The following is a 15,974-nucleotide window of genomic DNA, read 5'->3' as shown; positions in this document are numbered from 1 at the left end:
TATAACTTCATAATGTTAACATTATTTAAATTAGAGGGTTTGTTTTTACATACCATGCTGTATACTTGATAACAAACCCAAACAATCAATATCTTCAACTTGTTTGTTATTAGTGTAGAGATAAATTCCTACCTCCAGAAAAAAATACACAAGCCTCTCTACATTCCTCTTCACTCTCAAAGCGGTTTGCATTTCCATCACAGCCACCATACCAGAACTGAGCACAAGCATTGGCTTGTTTATCATAATACCATTTTATGATATAAACACGGCATGACCCTTGGTCCAGCCCTAACTTGCACCGGAGGTCCAGCATGCTTTCTAAAATAAAAAAAGGAATGGAAACAATTCAGTTTGTAAAAGTCAAATATATTGCATAGATTTTAACTTTTAAACTCTGATTTTATTTTTTCTGCTACTGTTACAGAGCAGTTTAACTTTTACTTCTAAAGATGCTAGCATTGAAGGCAAGTTAAAAGTTCATCTTAGCAGGTCAAGTAAACTGTTTCTTTACTGGCATGGTTCTAGTAACTCCAGAAAGAATAGTACTATGGCTCCGCATACAAGAAGAACAAACAATATGAATCTGATAGTTTTGAAATCTAATTATCAGCAACCAGTCTTGTAAGCAACCCAAAAGTGTAAGCCAAAGAGCTGTAAGCTAGTTGTTAGTTTTGAACCACAAGTATGACCATCGTCTGTCAGCAGTACATTGCTTCAGTACATTAGTTCTCTTTGTGGTGTGGGGGAAGAGGCATTAGAATATAAAACTTTAGTCTTTATTTTGTAAGATGTTTGTGCTGTTTATCTGATACAATGATAGTAACTATGTACATACTGATTCAAGTTTGAATGTAAATCTAATGACTCCTACAGCTGTGCATTAGAGGACTGTGACATACTAATCTAGCCTCATTCACTTTAATAATACCATGAGATAGAAAATACTTTTCCTTCAAGTTTAATGTTGTGACATCAATATTCTGACTTTGGCAACTGATATCTTGCATTTATTAAAAAAAAAAAAAAAAGTTTTTGCCAGAGACATTATAATAGTCATGCTCATGTTCCCAGGAAGCATAGGAACATGTTTTTATTGCTCTCTTCCGTTGCTTCCATCATAATACACTATTACTGGAACTCAGAAGTGTGACTCCTCCAGATGATGAACAGAATACAATTTTGACATTTCATATGAAAAGAATCAATCCTTTGAGCCATCAGCTAATTACTATACTTAGCCTCAAATGACTAAACACTGATTTTTCCTATTTATCCTCTGAAGGAGAAATCTATTATTTCTATCCAGTTCTGAAATCATTTGGGAAGACAAGAACTGGTGAACAGGCTGGACATGAACTGCAACTTGATCTGTTAGAAAATCCTGAAATGGATTCTCTTCCACAGCATGGGCTCACAAAATCTTCAGAGACTGGAACAAAATTACTCTGATTTAAGGCCTTATGAAAAGTTAGTATCAGGATAAGAGGGAACAAAATGAAAAACTAATTATGATCTATAACCTGGTCTTGGTGTGAGCCCTGTAGTTGAAAGAGGTGATGTCATCACTTTATCTGATGATGATGGTTTAGATGGCAATAATGGTAGCACAGCTGCAGGTGAAAAGAAACAGAATGAGACATGGATTTTTGATCAGCCAAAAATGAAGACAGAGAAATGAATGATGATAAAATTACCTCTAGTGTCCACTGCTAGCAAGGATGACTGTTCCTCCTCGTCTTGTTCTTCTTCATAAGCTTCATATACTACCACAGGAGGCACTTTGGTCTGAAATAAGCATTTTATTTTCTTTGCTTTTCAGATAGTGAAGTGTCTCAAAATGAACAAGCCCTTCATCACTTAGAATTTTTCTAATGTTTTTCCTTCCCACTTACCCTGACTTCAGTGTTAAGAATCAGAATTTTAACCTCACATAGTTGGTTTACCAGGAGGGTTGTCAATCCTAAACCTGGGGTATATGTTTTTTTAGTTGACCTTTACAGAATTTTATTTACAAACTCAAAAATATACACTACAATTGAGTTTAATTACTATTCTTAGACTTAATTATTACAGTGTAATTGCATTTTAGTAATGTTACGTTTCACACTGTGGCACAAATATTACTATATTAAACATGGGAATAGTAATCCTTGTGACAGTATCAGTAATAAATTATAGTCATTAGATAACTGTCTGCATACATCAGTGTTCAAGCAGCTTGGAGCATACCAAGTTAAAGGAGATATTACAGTACCTGTCCTGTAGAAAAGTAGGGGGAAAGTCACATATTACATCAAGCAACAGAGAAGCATACATATATATATATATATATATATATATATATATATCACTTTTTCTCATTAAAGCCTGCTGAATATTCATACCAGAGCTAATGGTTGAGGAAGACCACCAAGACTCAGAGGACTTTCTACTGTAGATACTCCAGGTGTCTGTACTGAAAGTGATTGTCTATTAACATTGTTGTTCTGAAGTATGTAATGTAAAGAACTTGAAGATACTGAATGGAAAGATGGTCCATTTATGCTTGCACCATTTCCATTATGGTTGTATATTAAGGTGCCATATTCATCTTCACAAAATTGGTTGACCAATTTGGACTCCAGAGCTGTTTTTAAAAAAAAAAGGCAAAACTCATCATACTGAGAAATTAGATGTATTTTTTTGAATTTGGATTATTATTTATACATAAATAATGCACATGTAATCCACTACCCCTTTGGATTATTTATATGCACCTAAGAAGATTATTCCAGGCTCTCTAGGCTATGGCTTTTATTTGTCAGAAATTTGTCAGCCCACAAGTCCTCTACATGGTACAAAATACAATGAACTCACCTAAATGCGTTCATCAGAGCTTAGTAACAACTACCGGTTGGTAGTCGGAAAATAACTGTTTACCTTGCTCATATGAATAACACAATGAAAATGGGTTATTTCCCAATGGTAGTGAATAAGTAGAATTTACCCCAGTGGGTTTGAATCTGCTTTCCATTCCAGCAGATTTACAGTGAGCACTTACTCAGCTTGGAAGGTGAGTTTAAGCAGCTGTTTTCCTACACTGTAGATGACATCCCCTGCTGGTGTGATGAATCGTTGCCCTAAAACATGACTCCTTAAAAGAAGGAAATCTGTATCTCTGAGTTCCTATTACTTTGTATCTTATGACTAATCCTGATCAGCATCAAAACATAACTTATCTGCAAAGATAATGCTTCCCCCCCACACCCCGTTCTGAGAAGCATTAGATACAATGCTGAATAAAACTGCAGTGAACGTACCTGGAAGGGTATTAAAGTCATCGATGAGATACATGTGTTCTCTGTCTGGATCTGAAGCGATCAGATTTAGTTCACGCACAAACTCAGCCTGTGTTGGATCTGAAGTATTTACAATTCCTATTGCATACATCTCGATGTTTGCTGCGTGAGCCTCTCGAACAACAATATCTAGTTTTACAGCTTCTCTCTTGTCTGCCTGGCCATCTGTTAGCACAATAGCTACTTTTCGCACTCCTGTTCGAGCACCAAAAAATCCTTCCTGGGTTGCTTTACGGATAGCAGTTCCTGTGTGTGTCCCTTCTCCCATGTATTGCATTTTTCTAATCGCTTGCTTAACATCCTGTTGAGTTGTATACTTGTTGAGACCAAATTCTAGCCGAACTTCTAAACTGTATAACACAAGGCCAATTCTGGTAGCATTTCTGCCTACAGTCACTCTGTCTACTAAAGCAGTTACAAAGTCTTTGATAATCTCAAAGTTCTCCGGTCCCACACTCTCAGAACTGTCAATGACAAATACAAGCTCCATAGGAATTTCCTTACATTTAATACCACAACCTGCAAAGAAAAAATGAAAAAACAGATCATGATGATTTGGTATGCTTTTGGAAAGGAGAAGAATGTAAATGTAATGAAGAAGAAACTGAATCTGAAATTAAAAGATTTCCTGAGTACTTACCACATATCTCTTTAATTAATTTAATTATATCTTCTCTCTGGATATGAAGAAATTAAATATAAAAATATTTTACAATTTGCCTCTTTCAAATGAAGTATAATATTGACACTACCAAAGATTTTGTTTATAATGAATATCTGTGTCCTACAGGGACTTGCAAAAAATCTTACTGTTTAACTCTGAAACCTGACCTTCCAAACTTGAAATGAGTTCCATATATTACAATGAACCTTTGTATATGGCATATAAGAATCATTAACTTGACAACACAGTAACACCTCTATCTAAAACAATTAACTACTGTTACTGTAAAGAATGTTCTGTGATGATTTGGTTCTCATTAAAACTTAAAGTCAAAACCAATTCATGTTTTTGCATCTGAATAATGATATCCTTTTTAAATTTACTGGGAGTGGAGAAATAGACCCAACTTCAGGAAGCGCATTGCTTGTAGTGAGCTGGCATATGACAGAGCACACCAGTACAGAATGGGATTGGTATTTGTGAACCCTAGTGTACCTGGCCCCACTGTATTACCCAACTTCCAGCAGCAAAAGAAAAGTTACTGCCTTCAGAGCTGTCTGTTCAGAAAAGTGATAGCTTCTGTGACATGCAGACAAAGTGTTTCTCATATTTGTTAAATATTTTGAAGTGCGTGACAGAACTCGCTTGGCAAGGAGTCAGTCTTTCAGATACAAACTTTTGCTACCGCTGCTCAGCTTCCATCATAAACCTCAGTAGTATTTATATACTCACTGATGTGCTTTACTAAACTTGGGTCTAGTTCAGTTCAGGCTTAGCAGAAGTATAATTAACTTTATAGCATGATAGACCATGACAGGTTTGAACATCTTTGCTCTTTAGACTCTTAAATACTTTAAAAAAAACTTTTCTGTAGCAGATACACATCTGGGTCATCTAACACTAACTGTAAAAGAACACGTAACAGAAAAATACCTAAAATCACTGGGAAATTTGAATTTAATTTCAGCATAAAGCAGATGAGAAAAAGTCAGAAACCTTTACATGGTTTCTTTCTATATTATTACAGAGACCAATTCTAGTCAGAAAGCTCTTTCCAAAGTAATAAACATAGGCTACATTTCATCTGATAGTATCTTGTATTGTTCATAGTTTGCTGTAATGGGATTTATATAATGGAATTTGCTTACTGTTAGGCCTTGCTCTCCCTTTGGTCCAGTTTTGCCCTGTAACAGGGATTGTTAATTAAGCTACTGCAATTAGTAACATTGTAACTCAGAATATGACTTCATCAATACCACTATTAGATCAATATTTGGCCAATAAGAACTTTGGATAGAAAAAATACTGTTTTTGTGATACTACCTAGTGCATGCAGTATCTACAACCTCCTAAGGTGGTGAGGTTTTTATGGGAATTGGATGATTTCAAGTCTCCCACTAGATCACTAATTGTCAGTTTACATTAGAAAGGGATAATCTGTGCAAAGCTTTCCTGTCTACCATGTTGTGTTTGTTTCCTTTCTCAAGAGACTGTATAACTGCCTGACAGACTGGAATGATCAGAATTCTGCTTCATCATATGTGCATGTAATAGGCCCACTGTCAGGGCAAGAATGGCAATGGTGTTTATGTATCCCTACTTAATAATATGCAAATGTCAGAATAGAGGGGACCTCATTTTGCTTTCCAGCTTCTGGGGATCTGCCCATCAGCAAAAGTTACCATTTTGTCTCCCTTCATCTGGTCATCAGCTTTGAGGGAAAGCCTGAGCTACAGTTACTTGGTAGCCATAAAATAGAATTGCAGAGTTTTGTCTTAAAACATGGCAATTGCCTTTCACCGCCTAAAGAAAGAAACCACATCAGTGGGAAGTGGGGTATTCAGCATGGAAATGTTGTCTTTATGCTTTTAAATGTTTCTATAGTTTCAGTTTCTTAAGTTTTTCAGATTATATAGAGTTAAATAGCAAGAAGAACATCAAACCTTGCTTTATTTTTAAGCAGTTTAAGAAAACAGACAGGATAAACCTGAGTTACTCACAGGTTCTCCAGATAAACCAGGGTCACCCACATCACCTTTTTCTCCTTTTTTCCCCTTTTCACCTGTAGCTCCTCGATCTCCCTTTAAAACCATGTTGGTAAGCAGACAGAAAGTAAGTCAGTTTTTGTTACACTTTTCACATTTCTCTCTAGCTGCCTTTGTCTAATTCACCTTCATCTCCTGACATGAGTTAGACATCTTTGTTAGAGATCATTTAAATCAATTGGTATTTGTGAATTTCATTAATAACGTGTAGTATTGGCTAAGCATTTTTACAGGAAAAAAGTAGCTGAAGCAGTTTGAACAATGTACCATCTCGAACAAGTACATGCAGATAGGTGTTTCATAGGATATTGTGTGATGGAAATTATTATCCATGTCTGAGAAAAATAAGAGAACAGTAAGAAAATTGAGAAGAAAGGCAAGGATGTAGTTGGAATGAATAATGGAACTATCACTCTGAGAAACCTTTTGGCCCAGAAAAGGTGTTTGGAATAGCAAACAGATGAATTAATGCCTCCTGGCTTGATTTTTAGTAGGCTATGGGACTTTCTGAGCTGATATGATCACATCCAAAAACTGATTCTAACCCACATTCCTCTTTTTCTTGACATTGATATAGTCCCCAAATTTTGCATAGTGGGTGGGTAAAAGAAAGGCAGTGATATTAAATCTAATATTTGTATTTCTTCTAATCGCAGTAGAAGATGAGCCTCATATGATACTAAAATAAGCAACACTGAAAGAGATGCTCTTATGAAATATTGAAACAATCATGTGAATGACTGGGTTTTTCCCAAATCCCCATTCCCTTTTCACAGAATTCACATGCCTTCAATGAGAGCTGACTGTAATGAGCATTTTCAATATGTTTGCTTCGGTTTAGGACATTATCTCTGATTTAGATCATACCTTCTGTCCCAAAAGCCCTTCTCCAGGGGGGCCTCGTGGTCCTGGCATTCCTTGAATTCCTTGTTCCCCCTAATGATAATCCAAGTAGTGATATTAACCCTTTGTAACCATTCATCATGCATTAATTTTAAATGTTCAAAGAGAAAGTGGTTCAAACTGCATTTCAAAAAGTGTCTCAAGGCACTTGAAACAACATAGTAACTAGCTAATATTTCTCAAGTATTTCATCAGTATGTCTGCTCTAAAGATATATAATATTGAAAAACCACATGATCATTACCGGTTCTAACTCTCCCGTTCCTTCTTTCCATCCCATTTTAGTCCTTCTTATTCCTCCCTTTCTTTTTTCTGTCTTTTGAGTCAGTCTCATCTGATCTATGCTTTGGGTAAAAGTGCATATTACAGGGAAAATTTAACATCACACAATGATACAGGATGGAGACTCCTTCTCTACCATAGGTGGTAGTTCATATAGCTACTTCAGACTGTCTCTGTGGGCATGAGAGTTGGGAAAGAGGGAACGGTATTTTTAATTTTGTAAGGCTATCTTTCACTGATAAAAGGCAACCCTGCTTCCTCCTCCTTCGATACACACACTCTTGGGCTTGTTGTTTGCAGCAGCAGAGACAGAACATACGTTGTAGGTGCTCATGTTGTCCTTCTAATTTTCTAGCCTGAGTATCTCTCAGATAAGAAACAATGTGAAATCTCTTTAACACTGTGATGGTCAGATTCACCACTCAACACAGGCTAAATATTGAAGACACTGAATCTTTTTACCTTAATTCCTTGAATACCTTCGCCAGGAGGTCCCAAAGATCCAGGTGGCCCTGGGCGTCCCATGGTTCCCTAGAGAGAAACCCTGCATACGTTAAATACAATACTTAAAATAAATTACAATAAATAAATAAATTACAATAAATTGTTATACCACCATGTAATTTCCTGTCCATCCTCTACCAAATTGATGGGGTTTTGTAAGTAGTGAGGATAAGATTGTTCTAGCTGACAAAGACTCTTTTTATCCTTTATCAGATTATTAACATCCAGTTTATACTTCAAAGGAGTCATGCAGGGCTTAATGCTCATTGAACATGACTCACCTTGCTGATAGAGATACACATAGCATTGAAGGATGGATTGTATTAGTGGGACGTTGGGGACTAAAGTAAGATTTAAGAGAGGATTATTATTGTTGTGTTATCTTTCATCACTATTAAGCTTACACAGTACGGCCTATAGACATACATACTAATGTGGCATTGCAAATAAACACTTGTTGCTAACTTGTAAGCTAGTTTTTAAAAGAACTCTAGAGAAAATGTTTCAGTTCCATATGTTATTTATAGGAAGCAATCAAAACCCACATAGTACAATATTAATTTCATACCCATATTGCTATTCCAGTATCCCTGCATTAAATTCTCAATTTCCTCATTTGTAAGGATCCTGTGCACATGCCAGTCCTTGGGACTAACACTGGCTGGAGAAGTGCTTCACCACTGCTTAGCTCCGGACCTAGCCTTCATGCCAACATGGACTGAATCTCTGAGACCAATAAGCCACATTGTGCAGGTAATAAATTATTATGTTGCAAAACCTTTGCATTTGACCTTGTTCAGTTGATTTACATTTACGTTCTAAACCAGTTTGTTTGTATTAATGGACTTCTAAAGCTGAGTTGTAGGAGCATAAGGGTTTCCAGTTTGGGAGGTTTCATAGTGAAAATGGCTTTTTATAGTTACAGTTATTTCCAGGCCTTTGTCACAGTGTATATTATCATTACATAAATCCTTTTTGCAGGGATTAGTCATCACATTGGTCATTACGTTATTATTGATTTACTTTATACAGTGAAAAAGAGGAACTAAATCTAGAAGAACTCAACAGTATGCCTGTAGTTGTAACAGTAGTATAGGCAAGACATGCTAAGTGCTTGCCAGGCCATTAATTCTGACCACTGTTAGGTCTGAAGAAATTTTTGCTACTCAATTGCAGCTAATGTCTGCAGGAGCTAAATGTTTTGCCACTGATCTTCACTGCAGGTTTATCACTTTATAATTTATCATATGCAGTAAGAAGAAGGCCATGGTTTATGGCTAGTGATCAGAAATGTTATTTATTTTCTATAAAATAAAGACACTGTATTCCTTAGTTATTTGTCATATTAGTTGTTACTAGTGAAGAGTGAAGACAGAAAACATGTAGATGTGTATGTATGATCACACATTTTTATACTTTACTTTTTTCTTCTTCTTTTTTAGAATGTACATAATGGGAGACATCATTATTTAAATGGCTTACTTTTGGTCCTGGCAGGCCTTCTCCTGGGGGACCTGGGAGACCAGTTGGTCCTCTACTACCAGGATCACCCTGAAAGTTGATACTTTAAAAAATAAGTAGTGAATACCAAAGTCAAATTTATCTCTAGAATTCCCAGCATCTGTTGTACTCAAATGAGACAGAGAGAGGAGGGTTACCAAATAGCACAGTGCAAGTCTAAACAATGCTCACCCATGAATACCGCAGGCAGGAGAAGAAAGTTATTTGGGATAAACAGTGGCTGGTGGTCTAAACATTCAAGACACGTACAGTCAATTATGCAACAGTTACACAGGAATTATAATTCCCATATCATAAAATACACTCCAGGTTCCCCAAACAAAAAAAGTGGTCTTGCTTGCTGCCTGTCAGTTGAATCAGACTCTATGGTCACATTGGCACTGTTCTACCTTTTTTCCTATCAGTGCCTTCAGACAGCTAGGGGTTTGAAGTGAATGGCAAAAAGATGTGCGTCATTTTAAGAGACATTAAGCATATTTAAATAGCTGTAGTCAATTCTTCAGTTGCCTGTATAATTCCAGTAATCCTGTAGTCAGCATCAGGATGAGGTCTGAAGTGAAGCTTGAAGATCTTTTATGGGATCTACCTTTTACATATTGACAAGTAAATTAAAGTTGGATTAAAAAGGTGTTCTGACTGTGACCTATGGATAGGAATAATATCTGCATGAAGTAGAGTACACACATGCATTTAATTTTCTACAAGTTAAGATCTGTACCTTAGGTCCTGGTAGTCCAACTCCATCGGGGCCTTGTTCACCAGGAATCCCAGGAAGGCCTGGCAAGCCCTGAAATTACACACACAGACAGAATATTAATTTAATTTATGGCTGTATTGACTACATGCTTTTGTCAACATTAATATGGTAGTATCTTCAATATATTGTCTTTTAGTGGGATCACTGTGGTCTATAATTGGTTAAATTCTACTCTGATAAGCCAGAAGTGGTGTCAGTGGCATTTTCATGTTATGCAGGAGGCTTGCACGTGTTTGAAGACAGAGGAGTCTTATTCAGAGAGGCAGGTGAAGAAGCAGTTCTGCATTGGATTGCACAAAAATACCTGGAAGTATTATAAATAGGATTCCAATTTCCATTTTGACATTCATTAATTTTTATTCCTCGCTGTGGCAATTGCATTCAATTTTGCTGTTGTCTTTAGCACAGAAAAATACTAGTACATCACCAAACTCTCTGACTCTAGCCAGCAACCTTCCTGGGACTTCCTCACTGCACAGGCATGTAACTGCCAGGGCTGGTGGAGCACAGTGTTGAGCAGACTAGATGTGTAAGGCCAGCACTGCATACATGTGCAAGGAAAGGAGAGGAAGGAGCCTTCTCTCTTTGTATCCATTTTTGCAGATATTGGTCATATCTACCAGTAAAGACCTCTGTAAAGGGCTGTAAAGTGGATCAACCAATACTTTGCCACACCTTCAACAACCTGATGAACAGAACTGAGGACAGTTTGCTCTTCTGGCTCTTTGGACAGTAGTTGCTTTTTTAGTGGTTCTGGAAGATAGTGTTGTCCTGAGTTCACACCAATGTATATGGACACAGCTGCTTAGCTGGGCTATAATCTCCTGTTTGGGAATACATTTTGTATGGTTGGGCAGAAGACAATATCCTACATCAAGACATTGAGGGAACTGATTGAAACATCAGGAAAAAAAAAAGCCCCACTTGGAATATGTTACATTGTGTAATCAGGCGAAGTGGAGGACATGGAAGATCTTGGACTAGTTCAGAGAGAGATTTCTTTTTCCTTCTACGCTGAAAAGCATTTCCACAGTTGAGGAGCCTTTTTAGGCGTTTAGACCACCAAACCTTTCCTAGCATGTCAGTCGTGGACATTAGTGTAGCATCTATTTGTTCCCAATTCACATTAAAAAAAATTGTCTATAAACTTACAGGTGGGCCAGGATAACCATCTCCTTTTGGCCCAAAGGGTCCAGGGAGTCCTGGAAGACCTCGGTCACCCTGATGAAGGCAGGAAAAACAGCTGAGGTGAATGTCAATACAATTGCTAGCAGGAAATTTTCAGTGAAAATGAAACTTCCTTGGGAAATATTCTGTAAGTTGATTTTATCTGTCTATCTGCTAATGTGTTTTACGATGTGAATGATTATTGTAGGTTATTAATCCTGGACTAAAATTGGGATATTTCATAGCGCTGAGGATTTACCAGACCTTTCACTTCTAAGTCGATAATCTGAATCTTTTTCAAGAGCTCTGTTGTCATTTGTGGCCTACATATATGAAGGAATTAATTCATTTGCATTCCCCATATTTTTATCATGATTACTATTATTCCAGCTTCAGGGGAATAAGCTCAAATTGACAGACAGCCAAAAATCTAGCATGTGAACTGAATTACTAAGTAGCTACTTTATGTAATTTTTATAATTGAAGATAGATAAACTGCTGCAGAGCCTTGGGAAATCTATACAGCTTCTGCACATGCTGTATATTTTTGTGGTGAGACAAAGGATGTAGGACAGGGGACGACAGTGATTTGTGTGGCTGATTTAAAAATGTTGTTTTCTATCACAAGGTTCCTGTGTGGTTTTGTTGTTCCAGAATTGTATTTTCCTATAATGCTGTGGAACCTCATTAAAGCTATTGAGTATAACAGGAGCTTCCTATCAGAGATGTACAATTAAGCTCCTTTCATGGATCCAGCTAACTAGAGTATCTCAGGAACAGATGTACCAGGGAAACTAAGAGGACTTTAACCCTCCCAGCCATACTGGATGAGGCAGTGAGTTGCTCAGTTACAGCTGGATGGATGATCAAGATTGTGTTTGTCCCTGTAGCAACACAAAATATGGGCAGGCATAACAGCCGTGAGCAAAGGCCCATGCAAAAATAATTAAAAAAAATGAGACTGTAAAATATTACCTGGAACAGCTTAGTGCAGATTTGTGTCTGAGAGTGAAGCAACAGCAAAACCACTAATACTGACAAAGACAGCAGAAAGTGAAGAACATAGTCACAGAAACATCCAGTGTCACCCAACTGAAAGAACTTTGGGGGCTCAAGGCTGAGGGAGAGAGACTTGCAACTCTGAGCAAAGGACCTGCTTCCTGTTAGTTGATTCCTGTTGGATTTTCAGAAATAGGACAACATGCGGTTCTTTGAATTAACTGGACTGTACCAGAAAAGTACGTGATTCCATCATCATAATCTCCTTCTGATGAAAATAATTCAAGGATCTGAAAACCACTAATTGATCAAAAAGGGATAGAGATTGTTACATGTTTCTCATGTTTCTGTTAACTGTGTTCAGTTCACTCAAGAAGGGATAAGGACTATACACAAAAGTACTGTCAAATTCACTAAGTAAAAAACAAAAGGGGGGGGGGCATCCAGGTTTTTGACAAACACAGGTTTATATGTCCCAAGTTTCTTGATGTTCAGACAAAATCAACCCTGGAATGAAGAGTGGCTTACAAACATTGAATCTAGGTAACACTGAGTCAATACTAAAGAAGTGCTAGAGAAAAGTCCTTAGAGATTAGCTATTTGCTTGTGTTCCTCTTCCACTACTTAAGGCATCTCTTCTCACACTGCCAGTCTGGCCAATGTCCTGAGATCTTTTTAGAGTCTGTGGATTGCCCTGTATTAAAATTAGGAATGAAGCAAAGGAGCCTAGCTGAGAAAAAGTAACTGCTTGATAGGCAGGCTGTTGTAAGCACATAAATCAGGTGTTCACTCCTCATCAATTAAAACTAGTAATTTTTCTCCTGGTTCTCTGCCATGTGAAAGTTTATTGTTCATGGAGTCTGGAAGATTGGCCATCCATGATTTTCTGGCTCTGCAAATCCTTATACTCTGCTAGTGTTGTATGATATACACATTAAGAACCATGGAACACTTGGTCACCCTTGGTTTGCTGTTGCTTCACTGAAATCCTGCTTCATTTTACAGTTCTATCAGAAATTAGTTTACCAATTTGGAAGCTACCTTTGCTCCAGGAAGCCCAAAACCTGGTTCTCCAATTGGTCCAGCAAGACCAGGTAACCCAATGTCACCCTGCAATAAAGAAAATGTATACTCTAGTTATGTATTTTATTAAATACCAATCACAGACTGTGTTTTTTGATTTCTCTTATACAAATTTATATACATCAAATATAATAGCTAATTCTGTTTATTGCTATTGCAAGCATTAAACAGCAAAAGCAGAAGAAGGAAAAGTATTTTGATATCCAAGGTTATCCAAAACAAAGAAATGAACATAGGTAGGCCACACCTCAAGCTGGTATACAGGTAATACTGGGGCATGGTGGTAACTAAGCTGCGTACAGGCTGTAACTCTGTTCATAGGAAAGAAGTCTTAGTTGAACTCATAAGGCCGAAATTATTTACACGAATAATAGCATGGCCCACTTTAGAGTTTTCACCCTGTGTGTATAAGCATTAGAAGCTTGAGTGTGGATGTTACCTTTGGTCCAGGCACAGCTCTTCCAGGAGGGCCTGGCATTCCGAGACGTCCTGGTGTACCAGGCTCTCCCTGCAGTGAAGGAAGGAGAGCAAAACTGATGGATTTTTCTGAAAGTGGGCATGAGCATCTCATAGAGAAAATATTTATGCAACAATTTATAATATTCCAATAAAATTCATTAAGAATTTCTAGTATTCTATGTGGAGTGAAATCTAACTATTTGAAGAACGGATAACAGGCATAGTTCTGATTTCTCAATGGAAATTAGATTCTTCTCAGTTTTCTCAGACATTCTGAGATTATTTTTTAAGAAGCAAGTTCATTCTGGGACAGTTGTTTCTGAGATCCAGAACAAAGCACAGCTTTGGGGGACTATTTTACACACATAATGGGGTAATAAACCTACTTTAGCTCCAGCAGGTCCAGGCACTCCTGTTGGTCCTGTCAATCCACGTATTCCTCTCTGACCTTGATCTCCCTACAAAAATGGAGAAGACATGTCACACATATCAAATAATATTAAGAATGCATTAACTGAAATTCACTGTAAATATCAGTGAAAGATAGTGAAGTTCTATCTTGTAGCTGGTGCACATGTTCCTGGTGCACCAGCCTATTGCCTTCATTAGCAAGTCAGTTAATTCTGCTCAGTAATTGTCCAGTTTTGGATTTGTACAGTTAAAACTATGTAGATGTCATGTGAAATTAAATTAACCGACTTACCAGTGAATACTGTGGGAAAAAAAGAACCAAAAGGAGTCTTAAAGATTGCATCCTTGCAGCTGAAAAATCAAGTTAAGTAATTACATGAAAAAGATACTCCCTAAGAGAAATAATCAAAACAGGAAAATATAATTCACTCAGAGGTACTTTTTTTAATTCAGAGGCGAATAGGGCCAATCAATTGACCATGATACCCTGTCTGATTGCTCAGCTTATACTTCCAGGCAGAGAAATCTAAGGATAGTGTAAAGTTTGTAAATGGATAACTGCTATTTAAGCATATTATTAGGCTGTAATAATTACAACAAAAATGAAACAGCTATGAGTCCAGAATCATTCTGAAAAATTTCAATACTGTAATTAATTTTATTGCTGCATCATGGCATCTGCATGTATTCCCTACCAAAGTAATCTGAAAACAGGTGGATACCTTGATTTTCCTTCCTACACTGTTTTTTAGCCCTTCCAGTTTCTTGCAATTGCAATACTTAATTTCTTTCTCTTCTCTTGTGACATTTAATCTCTGTATGTCTTGTCCAATGTCTTGGACAACTATTTCAGCAGTTTCCAGTGTCTTTGTTTCACAGGATACAGATGCTGATATGAGAAACTGGAATTACTTCATCATCTGTGAATCAGTACATAAGACCAGTACGAGAACCAGAACCTATAAGATTGACCCAATTATTCCTACTAAGAGAAATAGTATTCCCAGTTAGCTATCTGTGAACTTCTTGGATCGGACTACCACAGGTACTGGAAATTGTGAGCCATTGAACTGTTATGCTGTCATTAAAAAAAAAAAAAAAAAAAGCATGAAAAAGAATGTCCTGGGTGGTCTTTTATTAACTTTGCTATTTTAAAACTTGTTGTTTTAGGCTGAGGCTGAAATAAACTCTTCAGTTAACCTCTTTTAGAAATACTCATTAACTATTCTTTGAGGTATATTTTTTTGTTACTTATAATAGACCAAAAAAGAGAAGGCTTTGACAAACCTATTCCTGGAACATTACAATTTTGACTCACCTTCAGTAAAACACTCTCACCTTTTCCCCCTGTATTCCAATCCCTGGAGCACCTTCAGGACCTCTAAGACCAGGTAACCCTGGTTCACCCTTGAATAGAAAAAATCAAAGCAGTGCTTCAGAGTAGTGCATAGACATGGTGTAAGGTGAATTCTGTCTTCACTTGCTTAAGATCATTAAAATCATAGACCTTTCAGAGTCAATGCAAAACTCCCACTGATGCCAGTGGGCCCAGGATTTTCTTCCCATATTCAGAAGCAACCATTGTAAAACTCTGAGTATATAATTTTTAAATATGTGGGGTCTCTGATTCTAGGAAAATACCGTGACCGGAAGGCTATGAAAGGTTGCCTGTAGCCATTTTAGTGGTTTCCCTTCTGAGTTGCAGGGCATTTGGTGGACTAAAAAAACACAACAACTGTAAACAAGATAAGACAACCCCCGAAAAGTTTTCCCTAAAAAAATATGTTTGAAACAGAATTTTTTTCACTGTGCTACTTTCCCCCTTGTCCATGAACACT

General features: G+C 37.2%; 1 protein-coding gene across 1 annotated transcript in view; it reads right to left on the bottom strand.

The window, feature by feature from the left end:
• Positions 1-15,974, bottom strand: part of LOC104359601 (collagen alpha-1(XXVIII) chain) — a 35,481-nt gene that overhangs the window by 419 nt on the left and 19,088 nt on the right. The window contains exons 20-36 of the mRNA XM_032989754.2: positions 15,475-15,543; positions 14,112-14,183; positions 13,706-13,774; positions 13,225-13,293; positions 11,170-11,238; positions 9,979-10,047; positions 9,222-9,290; positions 7,698-7,766; positions 6,918-6,986; positions 6,006-6,086; positions 5,154-5,189; positions 3,982-4,018; positions 3,303-3,860; positions 2,388-2,629; positions 1,698-1,788; positions 1,524-1,613; positions 133-321 (exon numbers count right to left, since the gene is read on the bottom strand). Coding sequence (XP_032845645.2) covers positions 133-321; positions 1,524-1,613; positions 1,698-1,788; positions 2,388-2,629; positions 3,303-3,860; positions 3,982-4,018; positions 5,154-5,189; positions 6,006-6,086; positions 6,918-6,986; positions 7,698-7,766; positions 9,222-9,290; positions 9,979-10,047; positions 11,170-11,238; positions 13,225-13,293; positions 13,706-13,774; positions 14,112-14,183; positions 15,475-15,543 — 1,948 coding nt within the window. The remainder of the gene's footprint in view (positions 1-132; positions 322-1,523; positions 1,614-1,697; positions 1,789-2,387; positions 2,630-3,302; positions 3,861-3,981; positions 4,019-5,153; positions 5,190-6,005; positions 6,087-6,917; positions 6,987-7,697; positions 7,767-9,221; positions 9,291-9,978; positions 10,048-11,169; positions 11,239-13,224; positions 13,294-13,705; positions 13,775-14,111; positions 14,184-15,474; positions 15,544-15,974) is intronic.

This window comes from Tyto alba, unplaced genomic scaffold (genome assembly GCF_018691265.1).
Source record: "Tyto alba isolate M040663 unplaced genomic scaffold, T.alba_DEE_v4.0 Super-Scaffold_7, whole genome shotgun sequence".
NCBI classification, from domain to species: Eukaryota; Metazoa; Chordata; class Aves; order Strigiformes; family Tytonidae; genus Tyto; species Tyto alba.
This window is presented reverse-complemented; position numbering and strand designations above follow the sequence as displayed.